Source organism: Xiphophorus maculatus, chromosome 1 (assembly GCF_002775205.1).
Source record: "Xiphophorus maculatus strain JP 163 A chromosome 1, X_maculatus-5.0-male, whole genome shotgun sequence".
NCBI classification, from domain to species: Eukaryota; Metazoa; Chordata; class Actinopteri; order Cyprinodontiformes; family Poeciliidae; genus Xiphophorus; species Xiphophorus maculatus.
The window spans coordinates 31,675,429-31,701,167 of record NC_036443.1 but is presented as its reverse complement, the minus strand read 5'-3'; the positions used below and the strand labels follow the sequence as shown (position 1 = coordinate 31,701,167).

General features: G+C 52.1%; 2 protein-coding genes across 5 annotated transcripts; both read left to right on the top strand.

The window, feature by feature from the left end:
• The first annotated feature begins 22 nt into the window (after nt 1-22).
• Nucleotides 23-11,248, top strand: LOC102230815 (host cell factor 1). 2 transcript variants are annotated; one of them, XM_023333940.1, is made up of 28 exons: nt 23-909; nt 1,759-1,907; nt 2,015-2,175; nt 2,246-2,448; nt 2,582-2,666; nt 3,003-3,109; nt 3,190-3,369; nt 4,615-4,806; nt 4,871-4,962; nt 5,037-5,147; nt 5,235-5,462; nt 5,545-5,658; nt 5,750-5,900; nt 5,975-6,081; nt 6,156-6,276; nt 6,347-6,474; nt 6,545-6,653; nt 6,792-6,886; nt 7,878-7,944; nt 8,029-8,159; nt 8,326-8,469; nt 8,540-8,699; nt 8,770-8,877; nt 8,954-9,156; nt 9,595-9,723; nt 9,790-9,975; nt 10,056-10,350; nt 10,428-11,248. In XM_023333940.1, the coding sequence occupies exons 1-28, from the start codon at nt 729-731 to the stop codon at nt 10,484-10,486; spliced, it is 3,996 nt and encodes a 1,331-aa protein (XP_023189708.1). In that variant the 5' UTR covers nt 23-728; the 3' UTR covers nt 10,487-11,248. The 2 variants fall into 2 exon arrangements, with proteins under 2 accessions (XP_023189708.1, XP_023189701.1); XM_023333933.1 differs by having other exon boundaries at nt 24-909; nt 6,545-6,695.
• A 92-nt stretch (nt 11,249-11,340) lies between these two features.
• On the top strand, nt 11,341-24,026 carry LOC102221630 (coiled-coil domain-containing protein 120-like). 3 transcript variants are annotated; one of them, XM_023334127.1, is made up of 10 exons: nt 11,341-16,050; nt 19,337-19,573; nt 19,651-19,778; nt 19,862-19,975; nt 20,258-20,399; nt 20,769-20,825; nt 21,371-21,470; nt 22,692-23,395; nt 23,505-23,766; nt 23,896-24,026. In XM_023334127.1, the coding sequence occupies exons 2-10, from the start codon at nt 19,540-19,542 to the stop codon at nt 23,999-24,001; spliced, it is 1,647 nt and encodes a 548-aa protein (XP_023189895.1). In that variant the 5' UTR covers nt 11,341-16,050; nt 19,337-19,539; the 3' UTR covers nt 24,002-24,026. The 3 variants fall into 3 exon arrangements, with proteins under 3 accessions (XP_023189895.1, XP_023189875.1, XP_023189886.1); XM_023334107.1 differs by having other exon boundaries at nt 20,255-20,399; XM_023334118.1 differs by lacking the exon at nt 11,341-16,050 and adding an exon at nt 18,777-19,237 and having other exon boundaries at nt 20,255-20,399.
• The last annotated feature ends 1,713 nt before the right edge of the window (nt 24,027-25,739 follow it).

Below are 25,739 nucleotides of genomic sequence, written 5' to 3'. Positions count from 1 at the left end.
TTTAATTTCATCTATTTCATTTTTTTTTTCAGAGATGAAATATATATATATATATATATATGTGTGTGTATATATGAAATATTATAGCTGCTAAACAAAGTAAGGCCAGACCATGACATGTTCTGAGAAGGAGCGATTTATTCAACAATACTTATTAAATGTAACTTTGTTTTCCATTCCAACAAATTCATGTTCTATGGACAAGCAGGTTTTAACATGGTCATGGAATTAAAGCTTTCTCATCTCCAAAGAGTCTCAATGAAGCGGTTGTGGATTCAAGCTTGTCTTAATACTTTGGGCCACCAGAGGTCGCTAAAGGGATAATAGAAAACTTATTTTTCAGTTCAAGTTTCAAAAAGCTTAATTTAGTCATCAGTGGTTGGAGGAACAGCACGTTTCAAGAGACACTGCTATCCGGATCATTTTTTATCTTCATTTTATAATTACAATTGGAAGCCTTTTTTTTTCGCACCTCCCGGCCAGCAGGTGGCACTAAGACGCCATAAACTGTAAACCTCAAAGGAGAAGAAGAATGGCGTTAGCTGCTAGCTGTTGTTAGCAGAGCTCCAGGACAACGCGGCCTGCAGAACCGGGGAACCGTGAGTGGTTCTGACCGCTCTGAGGACCTTGTTGAGGAGCCGGTTAGATCAGAACCAGTCGGTCCAAAAGAAGCAAATGGTAAAACCATAAAAGTTCGGCTGAATCTGTATCAGACCGAAGGTAAGCCCATGGAGACCCTCAATGAGACCCCCGCTGTGTTACAGCCCCGTTGGAAGCGGGTCCTAGGCTGGACCGGCCCGGTTCCGCGACCCCGGCACGGACACCGGGCCGTGTCCATCAAGGAGCTGATGGTTGTGTTCGGAGGGGGAAACGAGGGAATCGTGGACGAGCTCCACGTCTATAACACAGGTGGGTCCGAACGGGAGCCGGGCTTAGTAACGGGTTCGGGGAGTAAACTGTGGAGTAGGTCGGGTTCAGGGCTCTAAACCGGGGAATGGGTCGGGTACTGGGCTCTAGACTGGGTAATAAGTCGGGTTTGGGCTCTTAGCCGAGGAAACGAACGCACCGCGGGTTTTAAAGAGGGGAGAATGGGCGGGTCCTGGGGTTTAACCCGCGACGGTTCCGCCGTGTGAAGCAGTCGGTGCTTGTGGACCGGAGCTCCCTGGTTCCCGGTCACTCCGGCTGCGGGGCTCCGCTCTCCCTGGTGCTTCAGCAGTTAGCATGTAGCAGTTAGCCTGCAGCTCCTGCCAACCGCTCAGAGACACGGTGAAAAATGGCGCCTTTTTACTGAAAACACTGGTGACGTCACATCACCCCGCCCACACCGAGGAGGTGAAAATAACCAAAAAAGCCCAAACAAACAGCGGTTATTATGGCTGTTTTTATTTTCGGTTGGTCCAGCAGACCAGATGAACAGAACAGGGTCCAGAAAATACAGATTGAAACAAATGAACCGCCCTTCCACCCCCCCCCACCGCTGACCGAGCTGACCCGTCCCCGCTCCCGCCCCGGCCTGAGCAGCAGGAGGGGGGATGGAGATCAATGAATGAACAAAGGAAATATGAATGCAATGAGTTCTCACTCAGTAGAACCACAGCATAGAACCAATACAGAACTAGCGCACAGAACCAGTATAGCTTGTGAACCAGAACCGGGTCAGCCCCAGGCAGCCCCACACCTGGTGTGTTACCAGGTCACTTGGCAGCATATTACTGTGTGATGTAGATCCTGTGACTAACCAGAAGCCCCGCCCCCCAGCCACCAACCAGTGGTTCATCCCGGCGGTGCGCGGCGACATCCCTCCTGGCTGCGCCGCCTACGGCTTCGTGTGCGACGGGACGCGGCTGCTGGTGTTCGGAGGGATGGTGGAGTACGGCAAGTACAGCAACGAGCTGTATGAGCTGCAGGTGAGTGATGTCACCGGAGGCGGGGCTAACGGCGCCGCCTGCCGGAGGCGGGGCTAACGGCGCCGCCTGCCGGAGGCGGAGTTGACCCGACTGTGACGCTCCTGTAGGCCAGCCGCTGGGAGTGGAAACGTCTGAAGGCCAAACCCCCGAAGAAAGGCCCGCCCCCCTGCCCGCGACTCGGACACAGCTTCTCTCTGATTGGCTCCCGCTGCTTCCTGTTCGGCGGCCTGGCCAATGACAGTGAGGATCCTAAGAACAACATTCCCAGGTAGGAACCGCCACCCCGCCCCTAACCTGGCCTTCTGCCCTCTGTTCCTGACTGTGGCCCCGCCCCTCAGGTACCTGAACGACCTGTACTGCCTGGAGCTGCGACCCGGTTCCACGGTGGTCAGCTGGGAGATCCCGCCCACTTCGTGCCCGGCGCCGCCGCCCAGGGAGAGTCACACAGCAGTGATGGCGAGCAGGGGCGGAGTCAGCCGACTCATCATCTATGGCGGGATGAACGGCTGCCGGCTGGGCGACCTGTGGATCCTGGACGTAGGTGAGGCGCCACGGAGACCAGGTCCAGGTTGGTCCAAAACTCGGACCTGGGTGCAGATGTTCCGGATGTGTGCAGCTTCCTGTTTGTCTGTAAGCTCATGTCCTGATTGGTTCTTGTCCTGATGATGTCACAGACTCTCTGGTGTGGAGCCAACCAGCTCTCAGCGGGACGCCGCCCCTCCCCCGCAGCCTGCACTCTGCCACCGTCATCAACCACAAGTACTGCACACACACTGGGTCAGGACCGGGTCAGAACCGGGCCTGAACCACACACTGGGGCATGAACCACTGCACACACACTGCGCCTGATCCGGGTCAGAACCGGGCCTGAAGCTGGTCAGAACCGGGTCAGAACAGGCCCTGTGCTCCTCTGGGTGTGTGTGTGTGTTCCATGTATCTGCTCCTTGTGGGACCCCAAGACCCATAACGGGAATCGCTGCTGTTGGGTCCAGGACGGGTTGAACTGAGTTTTGGTTCAGCTGCAGAAATGAGTTTAAGTCAATGAAAAGTCCCCACAAAGATAGCATGACGAACGTGTGTGTGTGTGTGTGTCAGGATGTACGTGTTCGGAGGATGGGTCCCTCTCATCGAGGATGACGTCAAGATGGGGACCCATGAGAAGGAGTGGAAGTGCACCAACAACCTGGCCTGCCTCAACCTGGGTAAACACACACACCCAATCCCCACTCTCCTCAAGCCCTGCCCACCACTCACCTGTGTGTGTGTGTGTGTGTGTGTGTAGAGACGATGTGCTGGGAGACGGTTCTGATGGACGGTGATGAGGAGAACCTTCCCAGAGCGCGGGCCGGCCACTGCAGCGTTGCCATCAACTCCCGCCTCTACATCTGGAGCGGCCGCGACGGATACCGCAAGGCCTGGAACAACCAGGTGTGCTGCAAGGACCTGTGGTACCTGGAGACAGGTGAGTACGCCGTCCTGCAGGTACCATCCCCCGCTGTGCAGAGGGAGCAGTTTCCATTGGATAGAGAATGATGATGTCATCATGTAACGTCATTCTAGCCAGTAGACCATAGGTGTCAAACTCTGGCCCACGGGCCAAATTTGGCCCGCAGTGTAATTATATTTGGCCTGCGAGGAAATTTCAAATTAATATTAGAGCCGGCCCGCCGGTATTACGGTGGCAACGCTGTGATGTGATGTGACTCACCGCTTATACTACAAATCCCATAATGCTCTGCTGTTTTTTGGCGCGTCAATCAGGACAGAGAGAGACACGCCTCCTTCTCTGTGTCAGTAGCACTTATGGTAGCGGACATGGATGTATTAGGAAGGTGGTGATCCGTCTTTCACTCCTTGGGTGAAAGCCCCGGCGCACCCCGCAGCCCCGGGCCTCTCCCCCAAACCTCACTGCGACCTCAAACTACAGCCGTCACTGTGTTACCCTACCAAACAATGGCAAAAAGAAAGACAGAAAACAGAACTTTTCTGGACAGGTGGGAGACAGAATATCTGTTTACATATGTATGTGAGCAACTTTTCTCCTCAGTGAAGATGATGAAAACGTCTCACAGGAGACGTCTGACTGACGAACACCTTTGTTCGATAATGAAGGTTTCCTCAGCTCAAACTCTGAGCCCCGACATTGATGAACTGGCATCCAAGAAAAGATGCCAGGTATCTGACTTTGGCTGCATCAGAGTAGATCAGTGTGTCGCAAAATGAGCAATAAATAAGTTTTCTATGCACCTTTTCTTGTTACTCCAAGGCCTGAATGTTTATTCATAGTTTATTTAATGATTTATTCATAGTTATGTTATTTTATTTTCTAATTTATTAGTTTGTGTACGAAGCTAATTTTGACATTTACCTCAGAAAGGAGGCTTTCAATTTTTATTTAAACTTTATTTAATATTCCATTTATATGTTTTATTATTATTTTTAGCTACTCAATTTTGCACACCTGCACTTTTAAGTTATATAAGCCTTGCTTGTTCAATATTTATTGTTAAATCAAAACTTGTTTAGGTCCATATTAAAAGATTCATTTGTTCAACCTTGGCCTGCGGCTTTGTTCAATTTAAACTTTTGGCCCACTGTGGATTTGACTTTGACACCCCAGCAGTAGACCACCTGCTGCGTTTTCAGACATAAACTCAAAGAAGCCACCTGAATTCACCTGTCCGTCTCACCTGTCCGTGTCCCTCAGAGTGTCCTGTGGCGCCGTCCCGGGTCCAGCTGGTCCGGGCCAACACCTCGTCCCTGGAGGTGAGCTGGGGTCCGTCCAAAACCGCCGACACCTACCTGCTGCAGCTGCAGAGGTACGACATCCCCGCCACACCCGCTGCCGCAGCACCCGCCACCCATGCTGTCCCGCCGCCTGGAAGCCCGTCAGCTGCAGGTAGGTTTACCTGGACAGGTGGGCGTGTGGGTGTGACTCTTCCTCACCTGTTGTGTTTCTGCAGCGATCCTGAAGATGGCGACGGCGCCCGGTGCAGCCATGGCGACGCTTTCTGCAGGTGTTCGCGTGTCGCCGCCTGCCCAGCCCGGTCAGACGGTAAGGACGGTCCGTGTCTCATTGGCCGTCGGAAACTGAGCCGTTTCCACGGTAACCCTCCTGTCTGCCCTCAGCCAATCAGCAGCAGCCCCCAGATGAGCGGCATGGCGGCCCTGGCGGCGGCGGCGGCGGTGACGCAGAAGATCCCTCCGTCCTCGGCGGCCGTCCTCGGCGCCGTGAAGACTGTGAGTTGCCGTGGTGACATCACGATTGGAGGAAGTTAAAGATGCTGCTGGAGGCGCTGGGTGATGACATCATCATTCCTGTTCCAGGTCAACAACCCGGCCACGCGTCTGCTGAAGACAGCCGCCGCTCAGGTGGGCGGGGCTTCGGTAGTCCCCGCCCCCACGGCGCAGAGCCGGCCAATCATCACCGTGCATAAGTCCGGCTCACTGATGGTCTCCCAGCAACCGCAGGTGGTCACCACTGTGGTGGGCGGAGTCACGAAGACCATCACCATCGTCAACAGCCCCATTAGCCTGGGAGGAGGCGGGGCTTTGGTGAGTGATGTCATTCTATGGCAAGCCGTTTAACATAATATCAGCTGCACGGCTCCCTAGGAAACATCTGCTTCTCTTTCAGATTGGTAACCTTGGCAACCTGGGGAAGATGGTGTCTGTGGTCCAAACCCGACCAGTCCAGAGCGCAGTGGTTACTGGTCAGGCTGGGAGCAGCCCAGTCACTCAGATCCTTCAGGTAACAACCAGATCTGTGGTTCTGGACCTCTGGGCGCTAAAGTGTCGAGTCCAGTGATTAGATGGAGTTTAACTCCGCTCCTTCCTGTCAGACGAAGGGCGTACTTCCTGCGGGAACCATCCTGAAGCTGGTGAGCGCCGCGGACGGGAAGCAGACCGCCATCATCAGCACGACGCAGGCCGGCTCCAACAAACCCGCCATCATCAAGACCATCCCGCTGTCGGCTCTGCAGGGAGCAGCAGGTAGGTACGCCTGGCTCACCTGAACCGCCGCGCTGAATGGGACCGCCCACTAACGCAGGCTCCACCCCCTGCAGGTGGGAACAGTCCAATCACCATCCTGAGCTCCAAGGTGGGAACTCCAGGAACGGAGAAGTTGATCAACGCCGTCCCCAGGATGTCCGCGGGCCAGCAGGTCACACAGGTGAGACGGCACTCTGAGGTCACGGCAGCATACAGGTGAGGTGCTGCCAGGTGTTCACCCCTCTCTGTGCTCAGGTGGTGCTGAAAGGAGCCCCCGGGGTGGCCGGTACCATCCTCAGAACCGTACCAATGAGCGGAATCAGGCTGGTGTCTCCGGCCGCCGCTGGCACCAAGCTGGTTGTCAAGGGAACCACAGGTAAGGGGTGCAGGTGAGGCATTGCTAACGAGGCGCCAGCGGGGGTCATGTGACTGTTTCCTGTCTGCAGGCGTCTCCAGCCTGGGGACGGGAACAGGAAACGTCTCTGCCGCCTTGTTGGGAGGAGCCTCGCTGACCACACCCACCGCCTCATTGGCCAGCCAGGTTGCCACAGCAACCGCCTCCGGACCTAGACAGGTACCTGCTGCAGGTTCGGGCTCGTTTAGCCCCGCCCCGCTCCGACGATCCTCCTGCTTCCTGTCTGCAGGTGACTCTGATCACGACACCCAGCGGCGCCGAGCCACAGCCGCTGGTCCAGGACCTGCCGGTCTCCTTCATGGCCTCCCCGACCTCAGAGGAACCTGGCAGCACCACAGGTACCACTACTACCACTAACGCTGAGGGAGACGCAGCCACAGGTAGCTGCAGCACCACACGCATCAACCTGAACACCTGTAGAGCTCAGGTAGCCGTGTAACAGCGCTGATCAGCTGCTTCTGGTCTCTAACCTGCAGCGGTGACTCTGGTCTGCTCCAACCCCCCCTGTGAGACCCATGAGACCGGAACCACCAACACCTTCACCACCGCTGGGGCCGGCGGAGTCCAACAGGTGAGGCAGCACCTGTCACTGCAGGTGATCGATCTGTGATTGGTCCAGGTGTGATAATGACCCGTTTAGTACGACCCAGCAGCTGCAGGTGACATGATCTGTAGAAGCCGGTCGGTCGTCCCGGGCGTCCATGTTTCCTTCCTGACTGAACCTTCCAGCATGGAGGTATGGAAAGCCAGAGGTGCCACAAAACCAATAGATGAAGTTGAACAATAACTAGATAATTTCTGAAGAAATTTAGTAAGGCCTGTGATAGTGTGCGTGTCGGTCGGATCTGAATCTGATGCTGATTTAAGTTCTGCAGGCCTCAAGGTTGAGTGTGAAAACTCAGCAGCTTAGCATGTCATGAAAATGCTAAGGTTAGCTAAAATGGGCTTTCAATAGCATCCACTTGCTCCATGAGTATGTTATGTCTAGCTTATAAATCAAAATGAGCTGATAACAATGCTATTACTATCATGTTGACTAACAGCAGTCTATGTGGTAAATTTGGCTAAAAGATTAAGGTTAGCTAAAATACAGTCAGTAGCATGTTGATCTGCAGTAATGTTCTCCATGCTAATGGCAGTGTATAAACTACTAAACTTTAAATTGAAGCATCAGTGTGTGGGCTAGCACTACCAATGGCTTTCTGCATTCATTATGTTAAACTTTGCTATCATATCTAAAATGAGCTAAAATGCTAATGTTAGCATGTTGATTTGCTAGCTTGAATGTGGACTGTCCAGAGGACTCTGAAGCTTCACACTACATTCAGCCATTCACCCAGGTGGCAGTGAGCTACTGGACCGTAGCCGCAGCTGCCCTGGGTCCTCTGACCGCAGAGGTTACTACGACAACGCATGCCACGCCCACACCGGGTCCGATTGCGCATTACGTTTTGGGAGAGCGCTGTGGCCGCGTTAAAGTCTGAAGGTTTTGTGATGCAGAGAACAAGAGGTGTCTCCATGCGTTGCCATGGAAACCCCAGAAATGAAGTTTGTGTTGACAGGTGTGCTCCAACCCCCCCTGTGAGACTCATGAGACCGGAACCACCAACACCGCCACCACCGCTACAGGTAGCTGCTCTCACCTGGTTCTGGTACTTTTGGACTTTTTTTTGGGTGCGTTGTGACATCACTTGCTGTCCTGTTGCTGTGCAGCTCAGCAGAGTGGAGACGGTCTCCATGGAGACGCCACAGATTCTGCCCCCTCGTCTGATGCTGCCATCAGTCAGAGTGCAGCGGTTACCACAGTAACGCATGCCACGCCCACACCGGGTCCGTCTGTCCCGGTACGTCCGTCACCCGTTCTTGTTTAGTTAGGACCGACTCAGAGGATCACCTGGAGACACACCTGCCCAGGTTCCTGTGGGGGGCGGAGCCTGGCAAGCTCACTGGATACCGACTGGACGACCCGGCAGGTTCTGGCCCGGTTCTGATGTCTGGTTCTCTCTGCAGGATCTCTCCTCATTGGTTGGTGCTGAGAGGGCGGAGTCCTCTGAAACCCTCACCATGGCAACAGGAGAAGAGGAGGAGCCAGCAATGACAGACGGCCAATCAGAGGGCATGATGTCATCAGGAGTGTCGGAGCTGCAGGTTGAGGTGAATGCTGCTACAGCAGCAGGTAACACGGCATGTGCACACGCTAACTTTGGCTCCGCCCCCGACCCAGATGGCGTCCTCAGACGGAGGTCTTCCTCAGCAGCTGATGTCATCAGAGGGGGACGGAGGTGAGGAGATCTCCAGGACGATGACCTTCACGCTGACGACGGGACAGGTCCCAGACCAGATGGCTGTTGCCTTGGCGACCGAGGGAGCAGCCAGGACCGTCGGTAAAACAGCGAGAAGACAGAGACGTCTCCGCGTCCGCCGCCGCATCTAAACATGTCCGTGTGTCCGCAGGTGAATCAGGCGACCAGGCCATCCGTATCGTTCTGACACCACAGGAGCTGGCGGCGCTGGTCCAACAGCAGCAGGAACCAGAACCAGAACCCAGCAGCGTGCCCACAGGTAGAGTCAGGTACAGTTCTCTCTGTGTCGGCTGGGGAACCTGGACTCACTCAGCCCGGTTCTGGTTCTGTTGCAGAGGGGCTCGCCCCAGCCGACAGCCTGAACGACCCGACCGCAGAGAGCCACGCCTCCCAGCCGGCCGCCGCCGCCGCCGCCGTCATCAGCGCCGTCGCCCGGCTGGCCAGCACATTCAGCCCCGCCCCTTTGGTGACGGACACCAAGACCACGGCTGTCGCTATGACGACGGAAACCACCAACGGCATCAGAGAGCCGCCTCCTGTAAGACAAGAACTCATCAGTACCGGTAGACAGCAGAACCAAAGATCCAGATGAGAAAAGAATAAAAACAATATTAAAAAGATGCTAAGATCATGCTAACAACACGCTAACAGCATGCTACTATGGCAGAATCAGTGACTATAACCAACCATAATCCACTCCATCAACATGCCAAGAATACAGACAAGATGCCATCAACTCACCCTGAACACGCTGACAGTGAGCGTCTAACATGCCAGGAATATACTGTACATACAACATGCTAACAGCACAGTGACACTCTAACCGCCTGCTCTGAACCGGGCAACATGCCAGCGACCCGTCAGTCGCCAAAGCCTGGCTGACCTACCAGGAACACACCAACCTTTCGTCCCGCTCATTTGTCCAAGCAACATGCTAACGGCATGCGACAAACACTGAAGCGTTGTTGTGTTGCAGGAACCGACCTCTCAAATGAAGTCGGCGCCGAAGGAGAACCCATGGTTTGACGTCGGCATCATGAAGGTCACCAACGCCGTTGTGACTCATTACTACGTTCCCTACGACGACGATGACGACGCGGTGGAGGTGCGGACCGGCCGGGGGGGCTGATGGAGTCGTCGTCGTCGTGCTGACGGTGTTGTGTACCTGCAGGATGACTCCGGGGCGGCGCCGGACTACAGCCAGATGAGGAGGGTGGAGCTTCAGCCGGGAACTGCCTACAAGTTCCGGGTGGCAGGGATCAACATCTGCGGCCGCGGCGCCTTCTCCGAGGTGGCGGCGTTCAAGACGTGCCTCCCCGGGTTTCCTGGAGCGCCGTGCGCCATCAAGATAAGCAAGGTGAGTTCCTGCCGTTACCATGGAAACGTGCAGTCCCGTCAACATGCAGTGTCCCGTCCTGACGATTTCTGTCCCTCCAGAACCTGGGCGGGGCCCAGCTCACCTGGGAGCCACCCGCCGTCACCGCGGGGAGCATCACAGAGTATTCGGTGTACCTGGCCATCCAGTCCAGCCAGGCCAAGCCGCCCGGTTCTGGCCCAGCCCAGCTGGCCTTCATGAGGGTGTACTGTGGTTCCAACCCGTGCTGCCTGGTTCAGGCCTCCACCCTGGCCAACGCGCACATCGACTACACCACCAAGCCAGCCGTCATCTTCCGCATCGCCGCCCGCAACCAGAAGGGCTACGGGCCGGCCACGCAGGTCCGATGGCTGCAAGGTCAGAACTAGAACCAGACCAGAGGAGTTCTGCCCCATTGTGACATTGCTGGTAATGTCTGTTTTCTGTTTCCATAGAAACCAGTAAAGACTCCAAGCCGGCGCCGAAGAGAAGTGGAGCTTCTCAGGGAATGTAAGAACCGGCGCCGTATCCTAGAATCCCACCTGACACAAAGATGGTTGCCAAAAACTCAACCTGCTCCACCAGAACCTGAGCTCACAGATACCGGACCTTGGTTCTGGTTTCATCAATCAGCTGAGACCAACGGCGGATTTTGTCGAAGGTCCAAACCCGATCGGCAGCTGCTCCGGAGGTTCTGAAACTCCTCCGACTCATTTCTACTTGGGTCCAGGTACATCAGCATCCAATCAGACGGGCTGATGGTTCTGAAGGTTTTGGAGCTCCTCCATCATACTGTGAGGTTCTGGTCCAAACTCTGTTCTCCTTCAGAACCAACCCAACACAATGTGAAGAGCCAGAACCGGCTCCCTCCCGGTCCGTTTCTGTTCCTGATTTTAAACCATGAAAACACCAGAACCAGAATTTTCTTGAATGTTGGACTGTTAGCTCATCCGGATCCGTTTAGATCAGAACTGTCAAACTCCTGGCCCGATGTGGGTGGAGCTTAAAGACAACAGGTGTGTTCAGGTGACGTCCCCTGGGTCAGAACTTTGCCTTTTCTTTGAGTTCTGGTGTTTAGTGGGCGGAGCCTGAGATGATTGAGACGCCCTAAAGTGGGCGGGTCTCGAATGTGGGCGGGGCCTGATGTAAAAAAAAATTCTTAAGCTTTAATAAAACAAGTTTTTGGTTTTCTTTCTGTTGACAGAGGGCTCTGATTGGTCCGCTTGTGCTGATGTTTAATATTCTCTGGAACAATAAAGATTTTTAGAGCATTTTTATTGGCTGTGTGGAGTCAGATTTCTGCTCGCACCTGTAGATGGGCGTGGCCTGTGTTGAACAGGTGCAGCGATCAGCAGGATCATATTTCAGTCACTGGGAGGTCCAGATACTCCCAGAACATTCTGGTACTGACTGCTGGACCCGGTGCTTCCAAACTGGGAGTCAGAACCAGGTTCAGACCCACTTTCTGCACCTGATAAAATTATTGAACCTGTCAGAAAAAAAATTTTTCTCAGTTGTATTTCCATTTTTAATTCATAATTGTCACAATTTAATAAGAAATTGTTGTTTGTTTGCTAATATTTAGCTTAGCTGATATGGCTAATTTTAGCTAAATATTCAGCTAAGCCTGGCTGATAACAGGAAGTGAATTACCAAAATAAAAGCTGGGTCTTCCAAAACTCTATATAAACTGCTTTTGAGTTGTTTCTTGTTACTTCTTTATCATTGTTTATTTTCTTCTTTTCTTGTCCAATATTTCAGCTGAGCCATTTAAAGGCAGGACAGAAGTTTACTAATCGATCAATAGCAGGCGCGCTCCAGTCAGTCCACAGTCAGCACACCTGAATCAGAGCTGATCCCCATCTATTGGAGGACTGGACTTGAGCAGCTCTGACCTACAGCAACAATGATGCACCAGCATGGAAAGATTCAGCCTAAGACCCAGCTTTGATTTTGAAAATCTACTTCCACTTATCAGGAAGTGAATTTGCATATTAGCTATTTATTTAATTTAATTACTGAAAATTTTACCTCCATGTTTTTGGGGGGGAGGAGGGGTTATAATTTTTGACTAATTTGTGAAGAGGCTGCCTGGTAACAAGATGGCTGTTAGGAAACGGTGACAGGAAGCAGAAGAGGCCCTCCAGGCTTGTTTTGAAGCAACTGATTGGATCGTTCTCTGCCAGCCTCACGAAGATGAGGCCATGATGGACATGAAGCTCTGTGTGGACGGCAGCAGAGAGAAGCTTCCTGAACGACAAACCCTGGATCAGCAGGGGCCTGAAGGAACCAAAGAGCCTTTAGGGAACGGGACGGGGAACGGAAGCAGCTCCAGTCCAGATTAGAGACAGAAGAACCTGGAGGATAAACTGCAGAGGAACCGAATCAGAGAATCAGGAAGGAGGAAGATCTCAGGCTGCGAGCAAAAGGAGGATCAGATGGACGGAAGCCTGGAAGGAGCAAAAGAGCCGAAGACATTCGGACAGGTTCAGGATCATCATCATCCCACCTTCCTCTGACCCTCAGCTTCCTGCCAAACCTTCGATCTCCTAACTTCCTCCTCAGTCGTGGATCTTCTGCTTCCACTAGTTTGACTCCGACCAGATCAGGAGCTGCTGCTCCGTTTGCCTCCTGATCTGGTTCTGGACCTGAAGAGGCAGCTGGAGAGACGGAACCAGAACCAGGTCCAGATGGTGTTGGTCCTGAAGGCCTGAGGCTGCAGAGCGGTTCTGTGGGATTCTGCAGCATCTCTTCAACCTCAGCCCGACACAACAGAAGGTTCTGTTGCTGTGGACGACATCCTGCCTGGTTCTGGTACCAGAGAAAACTCATCAACGACTGTAGACCTGTTGCCATGACAACCCACATCATGGAGGTCCTGGAGAGACTCCTGTTGGCCCACCTGAACAAGCTCATATCAGGACCCCCTGCAGTTTGCGTATCGCCATGGAGACGGAGACGCCATCTTAACCTGCTTCATGAACCCATTTAAGAGGATTCAGCCTGATCTGCTCTGTGAGGAACTTCAGGAGACTCAGGTGGAGCCGGAACCTGATGACCTGACAACCTGATGACCTGACGACAGACTGCAGGTAGAGACCGGAGGACTGATCATCCAACCAGGTGGTCAGTAACACAGGAGCACCACAGGGCTCTGCTCCTTTTCTCTCTATATACTTCAGACGTTCAGCGCAAGACTGACATCTGCCATCTACAGAAATACTCAGATTACAGAAATACTCAGATTACAGAAATACTCAGATTACTCTGCAGTTGATGGTTTATCAGAGACGGACAAGAGGCCGAGTACAGAGAGCTGGTGGACCGCTTCGGGTCACGGAGGGAACAGTCAAATCATCTGAAATGTGAACAAAACAAAGGAGATGATTGTTGGTTTCAGGAGGAACAGGGTCAAAGGTCAAACCCTGTTTCCATCATGGGTGAAGAAGTGGAGGAAGATAAAAACCTGGATGTTCATCTGGACCACAGAGATGGAGGAAGAGAAAATCCTTCAGGGTTTGGACCTGCTGTCAGAACCACCGGAACCATCAGAACCATTAGAACCATCAGAATCAGAACCAGGAGCTAAGAGGCTCAACAGCCTGAATAAGAAGTCTGGTTCTGTTCTGGTTCTGACTGTGGATCCTCTGGTGATGATGAAGCAAAGAAGGATTCTGTCCAACCCTCAGCGTCTTCAGTCAGAGTCTTCTTCAGAGTCGCTGTAACACAGACTGCTACAGGAGATCCTTCCTGCCATCTTCAACAACTGAAGAACGTAAAGAAATGATTTACAGCAACATTTTATTAATAAATTAATTAATAAAGATTAATAAAGTAATCCTGAATTTTACAAACGGCGCCATGAAACCAGAGAAAGTCTCCAGAAGTTCGTTTCTCCTGAGGTTCTGTTTGGGTCAAGATTATTTTATAGATTATTTATGTTTCCATCGGTTATTTCTGTGTTTTTATTTTCGTCGTTCCGGTCCGTCGGTTCCGAACCTCTGACCAGCCTCCGCTGGGATGTTCTGGTCGGTGTTGGCGAGCATAAACCCAAACACACGAAGAAGAAAGCAGAACCTACTGCTGGCGCACATGTGCGCGCATGGGCGAGGCGTGTGCGTGTCCGCGGCGGGAGCGCGCCTCGTGCTGCTGATGCTGCGGATGATGAAGAGGAGGACGATGAAGAGCGATCAGAGCTTGGATCCCAGCTGACCGATCAGAACTCTCAGGTTCTCTGGACCGGTTCTGCTCTCCGGACCGGGTCGCGGACCACGTGACGCCGCCGCTGCAGGTGACCCAGGTAAGCTGGACCGGAACTCCCGCTAAAAGTCTGCGGGGTGAAGCGGCGCGGCGCGCGGGAGCCGAGCAGCGCGAGCCAGGGTGGTTGTTATGGTGATGTTCGGCTCAGAGTCCGAACCAAACCGAACCGAGCTGAGGGAAGGACCCGGGTCAAGCTACACGGGGGTGAGGGGAGTTGAGGTTCGGTTCTCTGAGTCCAACAGGAAGCAGGCAGCTTCCGGTTCGGCGGCTGATCCAGATCCAGCTGCGGGAACGGAACAGAACCGGCAGGTGAGCCTGGGATTACTGCTCACTGATTGGCTCTGCTGCTCAGAGAGGCATGCGCGTGCGCGACTCACGTGACACCAACTTGTCTTTGTGTTGACATGTGGAATCAGCTGAGTGACGTAAAAACACACAAACTTTACCCAGAGCCAGCGAGAGCCAATCAGAGAGCAGCCTGGGGTCACATGGTCCAGGGCGTAGAACCGGGTTCTGGTCCCGGTGGGTCAGCCATCATGGACGGCCTAACAGGGTAACCCGCAGGTTAGAAGATTAATATAATTATGGTCTTGTTGTTGTGTCTGACCGTCACCATGACAACAAGAACCTGGCTTCACCTCTTTCCTTTCATTAGCAGAAAAACTAGAAGAACGAAACCTCGTCTGTCCTCCAGAGTCCAGACCAGTTCGGAGAACAAGTTCTGGCATTTCTGCTCTTTTCTTCTTCTCTGTTCTGTTTGCTGGGCTTTGCTGTACCATTCTGCCCCCAGAGGTTACTGCTGGTACTGCTCCGTTTGGATAGCCACATCTTGCCGACGTTCCCACTGAGTGGTACGGTTCAGCGTTTTTATGGTCCAGCGTATTCAGGAGAACGTTTCCACCATCAGGAGAACGTTTCCACCATCAGGAGAACGTTTCCAACATCAGGAGAACGTTTCCACCATCTGGAGAACGTTTCCACCATCAGGAGAACGTTTCCACCATCGGGAGAACGTTTCCACCATCGGGAGAACGTTTCCACCATCGGGAGAACGTTTCCACCATCGGGTGGAACTCTGACTGGGCACACAAACCCAAACATGTAGGGTTGCATCATGCTAGCACCACGACAAACTTGACGCACTACCACGTCTGGTAATGTTTCTCCATCCTCAGCAGTCGGTGTTGTGTGACGCCAGTAGCTCCACCCTAACCGGACTGTACCTTCAGCTTTGGACCTACACTAACGGGGGACCATGCATGGTGAGGTACGGGTCGGTTGGGCAGGGAAACAGAACAGCGCTGTCCCATCAGCAGATTGGAAGATATTCAGGTGTTCAGGTTGTGTAAACCGTTGTGGTTGTGGTTGGGATGGAGCAGAGTCCTGGCTTTACTTCCTCATGGCTGTGGAGACCAGCAGCCTTTGGGTTGAGGTACCAGAACCAGTGAGTGGATTGGTTCATCCAAACTGGGTTTGATGGTAGAGGAGGCTGCCTCAGGCTGCTGCCCTATTGGCTGATGGCAGCATGATGAATCGGGACCCAGAGGTTCTGAGCCTGGCTCCACAGACATCTTCTATCTCCAGAGGCCATTCGAGTTGGACCTCGAAGGTTCCAGAAAGTACCAGGACCGGCTGCCGCTCTCACGGTGGCAGTTTATTGGCTGATTCTGATCTCTGTTTAGGATGGAAGCTCCTCCCACGTTGCCTCTTCCATCCGCCTGCTGATGGTTAAGGATCGCACCCAGTGAAGGAGTTCCAGGGTTCCGGGTCCATCCTTTCCTCTAACAGAAACGGAACAAAGCCCAGTTGGTACCAGAGGTTAGTTTTCACTTCAGCTTAGTATTTCAATGTGTTATCAGTAAATGTTCCCCTCTTTACTTTGGATCTGTCGGTGTTGGTGGATAACCCCAAAAACACAAAGAAGAAAGCTGAAACCTGCTGTTGGCGCACATGCTGGGCCAAACTGGTTCTGATCCCAGTTTGGCCCGGTTCTGGTGGAGTCTGGGCCACCAGAACCCAGACTGCAGTCATAGAACTAGATTTCGGTTCATAGAACCTTGTTTCCTTCCAGCAGATTGAAGAAAGTAACTTTCAATATTCAGTTCTCGAAGCAGCCATGAAACATTCCGCTCACCGCTTGGTACCGATCCAGTTTGGGTCGTTACCTGTTCGACCTTACTAGGTACCAAATGGAGGAACCGAGACCAGAACCTCTGATTCTGACTCTAAGGAGAAGTTTTGTTCTGAAGTTCCAGCTGGAGGTCCAAATGGGTTTTCAGGATCAGGTTTTAATCCATGTTCTGGTCAGAGACAGAACTGAGGAAGTCCACAATCCTCTGCCAGGATTGACTCTGAAGAAGGTTCTAGTTCTGCTGAACTGCACTGGTTCTGGTGGAGTCTGGGTCCAAACCCGATTCTGTGGGTCTACTTGGAACCAGACGTGTTCGTCCTTCTGTAGAACAATAATATGCTAACTATTAGCTTAGCGCTGTAGCACTATAGCTAGCATTGAAAAGTTTCAGAGCAGATTTTTCCAGATAGATTCTGAAATTTACGTCTGAATAAAGTTCGGCGTCTGTGTTTCAGTTTTGAATATCGAGTTTTAGAGAAATATATTCATGCTCTTGTTTTAAAGTCTGTTTATGCAGCATTTCATTTCCTCTGCTCATGCTCTCTCTATTTTTCACCACCTATAACTTTATTTAAAACAACAAACAGGAACAAAAGTAGAGAACAAGATCTAAACATTTCTATAATACCTAAAGACAAACATAAAACATGAAATATACCGTCAACATCAAACTGGTAGATGATGAACATCTGCTCTAAAATCTGAAAAATGTTTCCAGGTTAATTTTTTTGTACTGATCTTTAGTTTTACAGTAATCCCATAGCATGATACCGTCACCACCGTGCTTCAGTGTTCTGTGGCTTGGGTGCAGAGTTCTGGGCGGGTTTCTGGTTCCCAGACCCAAACAGAACCGCCCGTCCCTCACATGTTGCTCTGGTTCTGTGCAGAAGGACTGGGTTTTCCTGTCATGGCTGCCAGTTCTGCTGGGTTCTGCTGCGTTCTGCTGAGCCCAGTTCTGGAGTTGGAACGTTGCTGCTGCAGATTGAGGTTCTGCGTGTTTGTGTGTAGCCGTCTGTTTTTCCCAGAGGTCAGTGAACGCCTCGTGGCAGCGGCTCAGTGAGTCCGGTCCTCAGAGCCCTGCTGAGGCTGCCGCAGTGCCTCTGAGCCTGGCGCAGCAGCGCTGTGTGTGATGGATGTAGGTCAGGATGATTCTCTGCTCAGCAACAGAACAGAGTCCCAGCAGCCAGTCCTGAGCTCTGATTGGCTGAGAGCTGCAGCCAGCCAGCCAATAACCTTTCACCCCTCTGAGCTGAGTGTGTGTGTGTGGGTATGTGTGTGTGTGTCTGAGGTTGGTGTTTCCTCTGAGGTTCCTTCAGACCTTCAGTGACCCGGTTTCAGAACCAGGCTCTGGGTCAGTGGGCGGAGTTTCTGAGGTTCTGCTGGGTTTGGACCTGGCCTAGACGGGTCTCTGGACTGATGAGAAACAATGATTATTATGAGAAGGTTCTGGTTCTGTCTGATGGGTTCTATTCAGAAGCAGCAGGTCCAGACAGCCGGGTTCTGGTTGTTTAGTCTGAAGCTCTTCTGGTTCCTGATGGTTCTGGTTCCAGTTGCAATGACACATCTCAAACGTTGTATTTTTATCAGAACAGTTTTTTCTAAATTTTGTTTGAATGTTATTTCATTACAAAGTGACCGTTACCATGGTAACCATGGTAACGGTCATGGTAAATGCGGAAGAGCCCGCCCCCTGCTGCCTGCCTGGACTGACATGAAGACAAAAGACTTTTGAAATGTGTCAAAGTTTTATTTGTAATTCACAATTTAGGAGAATTATATTTGTGTTTTTTAGAAAAGCTGTTTGAGTTAATTGTTTTAATAACACATTTCACAAGTTTCTTTATTTTGTTTATGCCAAATCAAACCAAAACTAATGCTGTTCCATTTGAGGACAGTCGGGAAGCAAAAGAAAAAGTTAAGTTAGAAAAATGTTAAATGCACAAATCCTTTGTCTCAATGGCTTTTCTATATTTTTTTTTAACTGGAGAGTTCTGATATATTGTCTGAATTTCTATGTAAAGCCTGAAAAGCCAGGTTTCTGATTTGAGAATTTAGATTTATGTAAAAGATATTTTCCTAATAAAATTAGGTGAAGGAAAAGTCACCAAGAATTTTCTGGGAAACAAATATCTCATCCAGCTCAGCCTGTGACGTATGAACCAAAAGGCCCGGCCCACGGTTCCGGGCCTTTTGGTTCTGGTCAGAGCCAAGCAGCTTCAGTCGGAACATTTCTGTTTTACAGCCAGCAGGGGGCAGCAGAGTCCGTCATGTTTGTCCCCTAATGCCCCCTAATGCCGCCGGGCCTGCCCCCAGGGTGCAGCTAACAAAAAAAGAAAAACAACAACAATAAAACAGTTTATTCCATGATCTCAGTGACAGAACCCGACCAGAACCCGACTCAAATGGACCGAGCTCGGTGCTGGAACAGAGGGGGAAACAGAAAGGTTTTTGTTGGTTCTGTTAATCCAGAACCATCCAGGCTGGTCATGCTGTGGAGCGTTTGGGCCAGATGAGGGTTCAGGTTCTGACCAGTTCAGTCACTCCCAGTCCTGTTCCCTCCTCTCTCGCTCTCTCTCTTCCTGTCGCTTTGCTGCTCGTTTCCTTCTTCCTGTTTCCTGCTGCCAGCTTCCTGTTCCCAGGCGGCCGGCATAGCGGCAGCAGAACCGGCCCGCCAGGTCATCGGACCGCTTCAGATGGGATCAGCAGCAGAATCTGCTCTTCATGTTGGAGTTTTACTTGTTTTGATTCAACGCCGTTAATCCGGATTTGAACCTGTCTGCCCAGCAGGAGGCACTGCAGCAGTAGAACCGGGTCCCGACAGGCTGGACCCTTTCTGGTTCTGGTTCTGGTTCTGATCTGGAAGAAGTTTTCTTTGTGTGTTCATGTTAGACCTCAGTGAGAAAAATCAGATTTTCTGCCCTAAAGCTGTCATAATTCCTGATGTTTCTTCTTCTTCTGTGGTTTTGCTCTCAGGTTGAGCACCCCCTGCAGGCCGCCATGGGAGCTGCAGCTGCCTGAGCGTCTGGCCTGTTGGATGGCTGCAGGTGAGAAACACTGGAGGGTCTATGAAGTGGCTCAGCAGGTGAGGAACACCTGGTGGCGCTCCACAGGTGAGCCGGGCTCCGTGGACAGGACCGGAGTGACGAGGGGGCGGAGTCACATGGGAAGTGCATGCCATGGAGGTCAAAGGTCAACTCATTTTAGCACCTGGTAAGAGAGACCAGTTGGGAAAATCTGTCTGTCACCCCTGCTTCCTGCTTCCTGCCTCACCTGTGTCCTGTGTGCAGAGCCCCTCACCTGTCCAAGCAGGAAGCAAAAAGAGCGAATGGCGGAGCTGCAGGAGAGGAGGCGGAGCCTGCAGGTTCTACTGAGCGCACGATTGGCCGAGCTGAGGCGGATCTGCCTCCAGGAGGCGGTGAGTGATGTCACAGCTGGAGGCGAAGCCTTATTGGTCCGGCCGCTGTGCGCTGAGGTGTGTGCTGCGCTCTGATTGGTTAGGAGCTGACAGGTGCAGTGCCCAGCGACTTCCCCCTGGAGGCGGGCGAGAAGCCGCCCTGCGTCCGCAGACGAGCGGCGCCGACCCGCCAGGGGAACAGGAAGTGTCGAGTGGAGGTGAGCCGGGTTTCTCATTGGGTTCAGACAGAAACAGCCGAAAACAGAACCTCCGACCAACCGCAGGACAGAACCGTTTTGTTCTGCAGTGACAGGTTCTGATGCATCTGAAGGCTAAGGCTCTGTTGTTCTGGTCCAGAACCAGCAGAACCCAACGGTGGATCCAGTGTAGAACCAGCCGGTTTAAAGTGGAACCTGGGTTCTGTTTGGAAGTGTAGTCTGGTTCTGATGAAGCAGCGCCCCCTACTGGTCGGCTGACCCGGTTCTGTTTGTGTGAAGCAGGAAGAAGACGGCCAGCGGCCCAAACCCAGAAAGACGCTGTTCAGCGCCGCGCTGAGGAAACACAGCGACTCTGAGAATGGCACACACACTCACACACACACACACCACGGCAAGAGGACAGTGCACCGGGGTTGCCACACAGGTAACACACACACAGAGGTAACACACACACAGGTAACACACACATGTTATGGTTCTGTATCTTCATGGGGACCTCTATGGACCTGTTGCGGTGTGATGTCACACAGCAGGTCCCGCCCCCAGCTTCCTGTCGCAGGGCTACAAGCTGCCTGGATGTAAACAATAACATGTGATGTGTCTCTTTATTTCCACACTGTAACCTCCAACAAATATGTTTGTACATTGTGTGGGCAAAATGTCCTCACAATATTTGTGAGTAGGTTTTATAGAAAAAAACACACACACACACACACACACACACACACACACACCATTGTTTCTGGAAGGAAGGCCTCTTCCTGCCTTAACCACAGTTTCTGTGTTTTTCCAGATGATACAGTGAGATCAGAGAGCAGCTCCACGTCAGACTCAGCAGGAAACGACAACGGTAACACACACACACACACACACACACACACACACACACACACACACAGGGTTTCTGGTTTTGGGAGAACAAAACGTCCTGACAGTGTCTGATGTTCTGTAAACATCAGGATGAAATCAGACCAGATTGCATCAGCTGATGTCACTAGTGGCGCCCTCCTGAGGGTAATTTAGGAACTGCCTGACAGGTGAGAGTAGATGCACTGGATGCTGGTCCTCCAAGAACCAGTTCAACCAGTTAGTCATCTACCAAACTCCGATGAAAGTGTCGCCTCATGGTCCGGTGGTCCACGTTGTGTCAGCTCCGGTCCCTCCAGGACCTTCGCGATGCATCATGGGGACCAGCAGGATGAGCTCACGTTCTGACGTTCTACCTACTAGTTGCTGGTTCCACCATCTCATCATCCTCACTATAGGGACGGACCCAGACAGCTTCCAGAACCGGCAGCTGGGATCTCAGAATCAAAGTGGCGTGGCCTAAATCTCAGCAGACGGTAAAGTCCTGGCAGGATTCAGTGCTGATGTGGATCGTCTCTGTGTTGACAGACAACGGTGGGTCTCAGTGTCGCTCCCTGCTGGTTTCTGCTGGATCTCCTGTGGAGGTTTTCAACCAGAACAAACCCAAGAAGTCGTCAGTGCTCAGCAGGTACGCCAGACCTCTGGATCCGCTCGGGTGTTCCTGGCTGGAAAAACCAGTTTAAACAGTTTAACCCAGGAGTGTCAAAGTCAAATCCACAGTGGGCCAAAAGTTTAAATTGAACAAAGCCGCAGGCCAAGGTTGAACAAATGAATCTTTTAATATGGACCCAAACAAGTTTTGATTTAACAATAAATATTGAACAAGCAAGGCTTATATAACTTAAAAGTGCAGGCGTGCAAAATTGAGTAGCTAAAAATAATAATAAAACATATAAATGGAATATTAAATAAAGTTTAAATAAAAATTGAAAGCCTCCTTTCTGAGGTAAATGTCAAAATTAGCTTCGTACACAAACTAATAAATTAGAAAATAAAATAACATAACAACTATGAATAAATCATTAAATAAACTATGAATAAACATTCAGGCCTTGGAGTAACAAGAAAAGGTGCATAGAAAACTTATTTATTGCTCATTTTGCGACACACTGATCTACTCTGATGCAGCCAAGCCAGATACCTGGCATCTTTTCTTGGATGCCAGTTCATCAATGTCAGGGCTCAGAGTTTGAGCTGAGGAAACCTTCATTATCGAACAAAGGTGTTCGTCGCAGTGTTCGTTTGAGGTCGCAGTGAGGTTTGGGGGAGAGGCCCGGGGCTGCGGGGTGCGCCGGGGCTTTCACCCAAGGAGTGAGCAAGAAGACGGATCACCACCTTCCTAATACATCCATGTCCGCTACCATAAGTGCTACTGACACAGAGAAGGAGGCGTGTCTCTCTCTGTCCTGATTGACGCGCCAAAAAACAGCAGAGCATTATGGGATTTGTAGTATAAGCGGTGAGTCACATCACATCACAGCGTTGCCACCGTAATACCGGCGGGCCGGCTCTAATATTAATTTGAAATTTCCTCGCAGGCCAAATATAATTACACTGCGGGCCAAATTTGGCCCGTGGGCCAGAGTTTGACACCTATGGTTTAACCCATATAGAATAGAACAGAATAGATAAAATAGAATAGAATAGATAGAATAGAATAGAATAGAAGTACTTTATTCATCCCAGCAGGGAAATTACTTCGCAGTTACAGCATAGAGACAAGACACAATAACAACCACCACTGAGTAGTAGTTGTAGATAAATAGTATATAGATAGTTTGCCCAGTAAGTTTTATGTTTGGTACCTGCCTCAGAAGAGTTTCTCACCACCTGACCTCTGACCTTTCAGGACTGAACACCGTGAGAACACCAAGCCCCCTCCTCTGCCCCCCTCGCAGCCTCCCCCTCCTCCTCCTCGCTCCCAGGACTCCTCCTCCTCCTCCGACGCGGGGCGGGAGGCGGGCTGTCGGGCGTCGCGCCAGAGCAACGGCTCCGACAGCCTCCTGACCCACAGCACCCCCCCGGAGGACGAGGACGGGGCCCAGCAGGGGCCGCTGCGGCCCAACGGAGCCACCGTTTCCAGGGGAACGAACGCGGCCGGGTCATTCTGGAGCTCTGAGTCGCTGACGGAGCGACGCGGCAGAAACCACCCCGCGGCCCCAGAGGGGGGGGTCCGCGTCCGAGGGGGGGGCTACAGCGAGGTTCTGCTGGACTACGTCTGGGAGAAGCAGCGGCAGCTGCAGCGCCAGCAGTCGCAGCCCAGCAGGCCGCTCCACAGCGCCGGCTCCGCCCAGCAGCCCACGGGAGCCCCGCCCGTCTACCGTGGTCACCACGGCGACCAGCGCAGAGTCACCGTCACCCGCACCAAGTCCTGCGGCCCGTTCCTGCCAGTGCAACAGAACCACGGTGACATCACCAAACAGGTTCCGCCCGCCATCCAACCAGACCCCCACCCCCACCTCCTGCCCCCCCGCCCGCCGCAGCTGCCCCCCCAGCAGGACTCGCAGCTGGAGGAGGCCACCCGAAGCCTCCACAAGGCCCTGGCCCTGGAGGGTAAGGGAGCAGCACAGAAACCCCGACTGGCGCCACCTGGTGGATAAAACAAGGTCAGGAACCCTCTACCTGCTCTCAGGTGTGACTTTGTCTGATTTGTTCTTCACAGGTCTGAGGGACTGGTACCTGAGGAACACCTTAGGATCCACCCACCAGAACCAGGCCGGTGGAAAGGTCTCGTCAGCTGCCAACACTAAGCCGAGTGGTGGGGTCAAAGGTCAGACCGGAGGGGTTGGCGCCCTGCAGCAAAGACGCACGGCCCACGGAGTCCTCCAGCAGTCAACCTATCAGAGTCATCACTACGCCGCGCCGCATCACAAGCAGACGCTGCCGCACTCCGCCACGTTCCACGGACATCCGCTGCACGGGAGGTAGGGGTCCGCCAGCAACTACATCCCCCACAATGCCTTGCTTTCCGGGCCAAAATACTTTTTTTTTGTTTTCTTCACATCAATGTGAGCTGAAGATGAAACCAGAGGCCGTCTCTCCCTCTCTGCCAGGTCTGTGGACGGCTCGCTCTACCAGGACTCCTGTCCGTCCCAGAAACAGGAAGTTCCCCTCAGAGACTTGGCGGTGGACCAGCCGTCTCCTGGGACTCTGGTCTGATCACCAGCCAATCAGAGGAACAGACTTGGACGGACCCCGGCCCAGTTCTCTGGGCCTCCTGTGATTGGGTGATGATGAACCAGCTGACCCAGTTCAGAGACCACCCGAACACCCAGACGCCCCATGCACCTTAAAAACAGGTTCGCCTCCCCAAGACCTTCATCTGACCTGAGAGGGTCGGCTAAGGATGACCATCTACTCATCAGAGTGTTCACTGGTCTCTGAAGGAGCCACAAACCTGAACCAGAACCAGAACCTGCCTGAACCTAGCGGAGGACCAATGGTTTACCGCTGTTGGAGAGAACAGGGTCCAACTGGAGTCACTGGTTTGGGTCAAGAAGGAACCCTGAGTCCCTCACTTCTCAAGGTTCTCGTATCGCCACAGCTGGACTGTGGAGCGCCAACCGTCCAAGTTCTGGGTTCCTGGTCCTCAGACTCTGCTCAGACAATCTGCACCCCCCAAAGACAGAGCCTCACCTGCTCTCTGACATCACCAGCTGACATCACCAGCCCTGATCAGCTCAGGCGTCTACCTGTTAAAGCCTCAGGTGAGTCCAGACCGGAAGCATCAGGAAACTTTGCAGTTTGGACTCAGAATCCCTGCACTATGAATCCAGCACCGAGTTTCATCCTCAAACCAGCAAGACTGGACCTGCAACAGGACCGGACCGGCCCGGTTCTGGCCGGCTCAGAGAACCAAGATCCAGAACTTCTTCAGGGAAACCAGGTCCAGGAGAAAGTTCTGGTCCTGCAAAGAGACAATCCAGATCTCCAACAAGTTAGGAATGTCACCAGAACCTGGAGGAAACCCTGTCCTGGATCTGGACCTCCATCTTCATCTGGGCCCGGATCAGGACCTGGGTTCTGGGCCCAGGTCAACTTCAGGTCATAATCAGGAAGCAGGTTTAGTCTGAAGCAATAAGAGGAGCTTCGGGTTTCATGTTTCAGAGCTTCAGAACAAAAGAACCCAAAAACGGTCAGAACGACAATCAGACGATGATGTCACAGCGGTGATTGATTTCATCATCGATCGACTGTTTGGTCTCGTTTTCTACGGATCTGATGTCATCTGATTTTATACAAACTTTTGTTACTGAAATGATGCTTTTTAATGCAGAACATAAGTTTTATTGAGAAGAATCAGTGTTCACACACACCTGTCCTCACACACACACACACACACACACCTGTTCTGTTCACACACACCTGTTCTGTTCACACACACCTGTTTACACACACACACCTGTTCTGTTCACACACACCTGTCCTCACACACACACACACACACACACCTGTTCTGTTCACCAACACCTGTTCACACACACACACCTGTTCTGTTCACACACACCTGTCCTCACACACACACACACACACACCTGTCCTCACACACACACACACCTGTGCTGTTCCACACCTGGGCCCGTATTCTCAAAGAATCCTGAGACAAAGTAGCTGAGTGACGTTTAATGTAATTTTAGTTTCATCGTTGTGACACTTTTCTTACTCCAGTCTGGATTCATTTCTGTCACTGGAGGCATTTTTGTTTTTTTTGTCTTTGTTTTGTGTTTCGACCAATCACAGCCAAGTCTGGACCTGTTGATTTATTTTAAAAAGATAAAAGATACCAAGAGACGTTTTAGTTTCAAAACAAAACCATTTGACACGAGTTTATGTTTAGCCTTTGGTTCACCCTCCTCACCAGCAGGTGGCGGCAATGATCCACTAAGTTATTGGCAAC

What these genes read in the sequence shown, in the direction of transcription:
- LOC102230815 (XM_023333933.1), top strand. Translation starts at nt 729, where the DNA reads ATGGAGACCCTCAATGAGACCCCCGCTGTGTTACAGCCCCGTTGGAAG. An exon ending in CACCGCCACCACCGCTACAG is followed by an intron (nt 7,945 to 8,028) that starts GTAGCTGCTCTC and finishes GTTGCTGTGCAG; the next exon opens with CTCAGCAGAGTGGAGACGGT. An exon ending in ACGATGACGACGCGGTGGAG is followed by an intron (nt 9,724 to 9,789) that starts GTGCGGACCGGC and finishes GTGTACCTGCAG; the next exon opens with GATGACTCCGGGGCGGCGCC.
- LOC102221630 (XM_023334107.1), top strand. Translation starts at nt 19,540, where the DNA reads ATGGAGGTCAAAGGTCAACTCATTTTAGCACCTG. An exon ending in CAAGGCCCTGGCCCTGGAGG is followed by an intron (nt 23,396 to 23,504) that starts GTAAGGGAGCAG and finishes TGTTCTTCACAG; the next exon opens with GTCTGAGGGACTGGTACCTG. An exon ending in GGACATCCGCTGCACGGGAG is followed by an intron (nt 23,767 to 23,895) that starts GTAGGGGTCCGC and finishes CCTCTCTGCCAG; the next exon opens with GTCTGTGGACGGCTCGCTCT.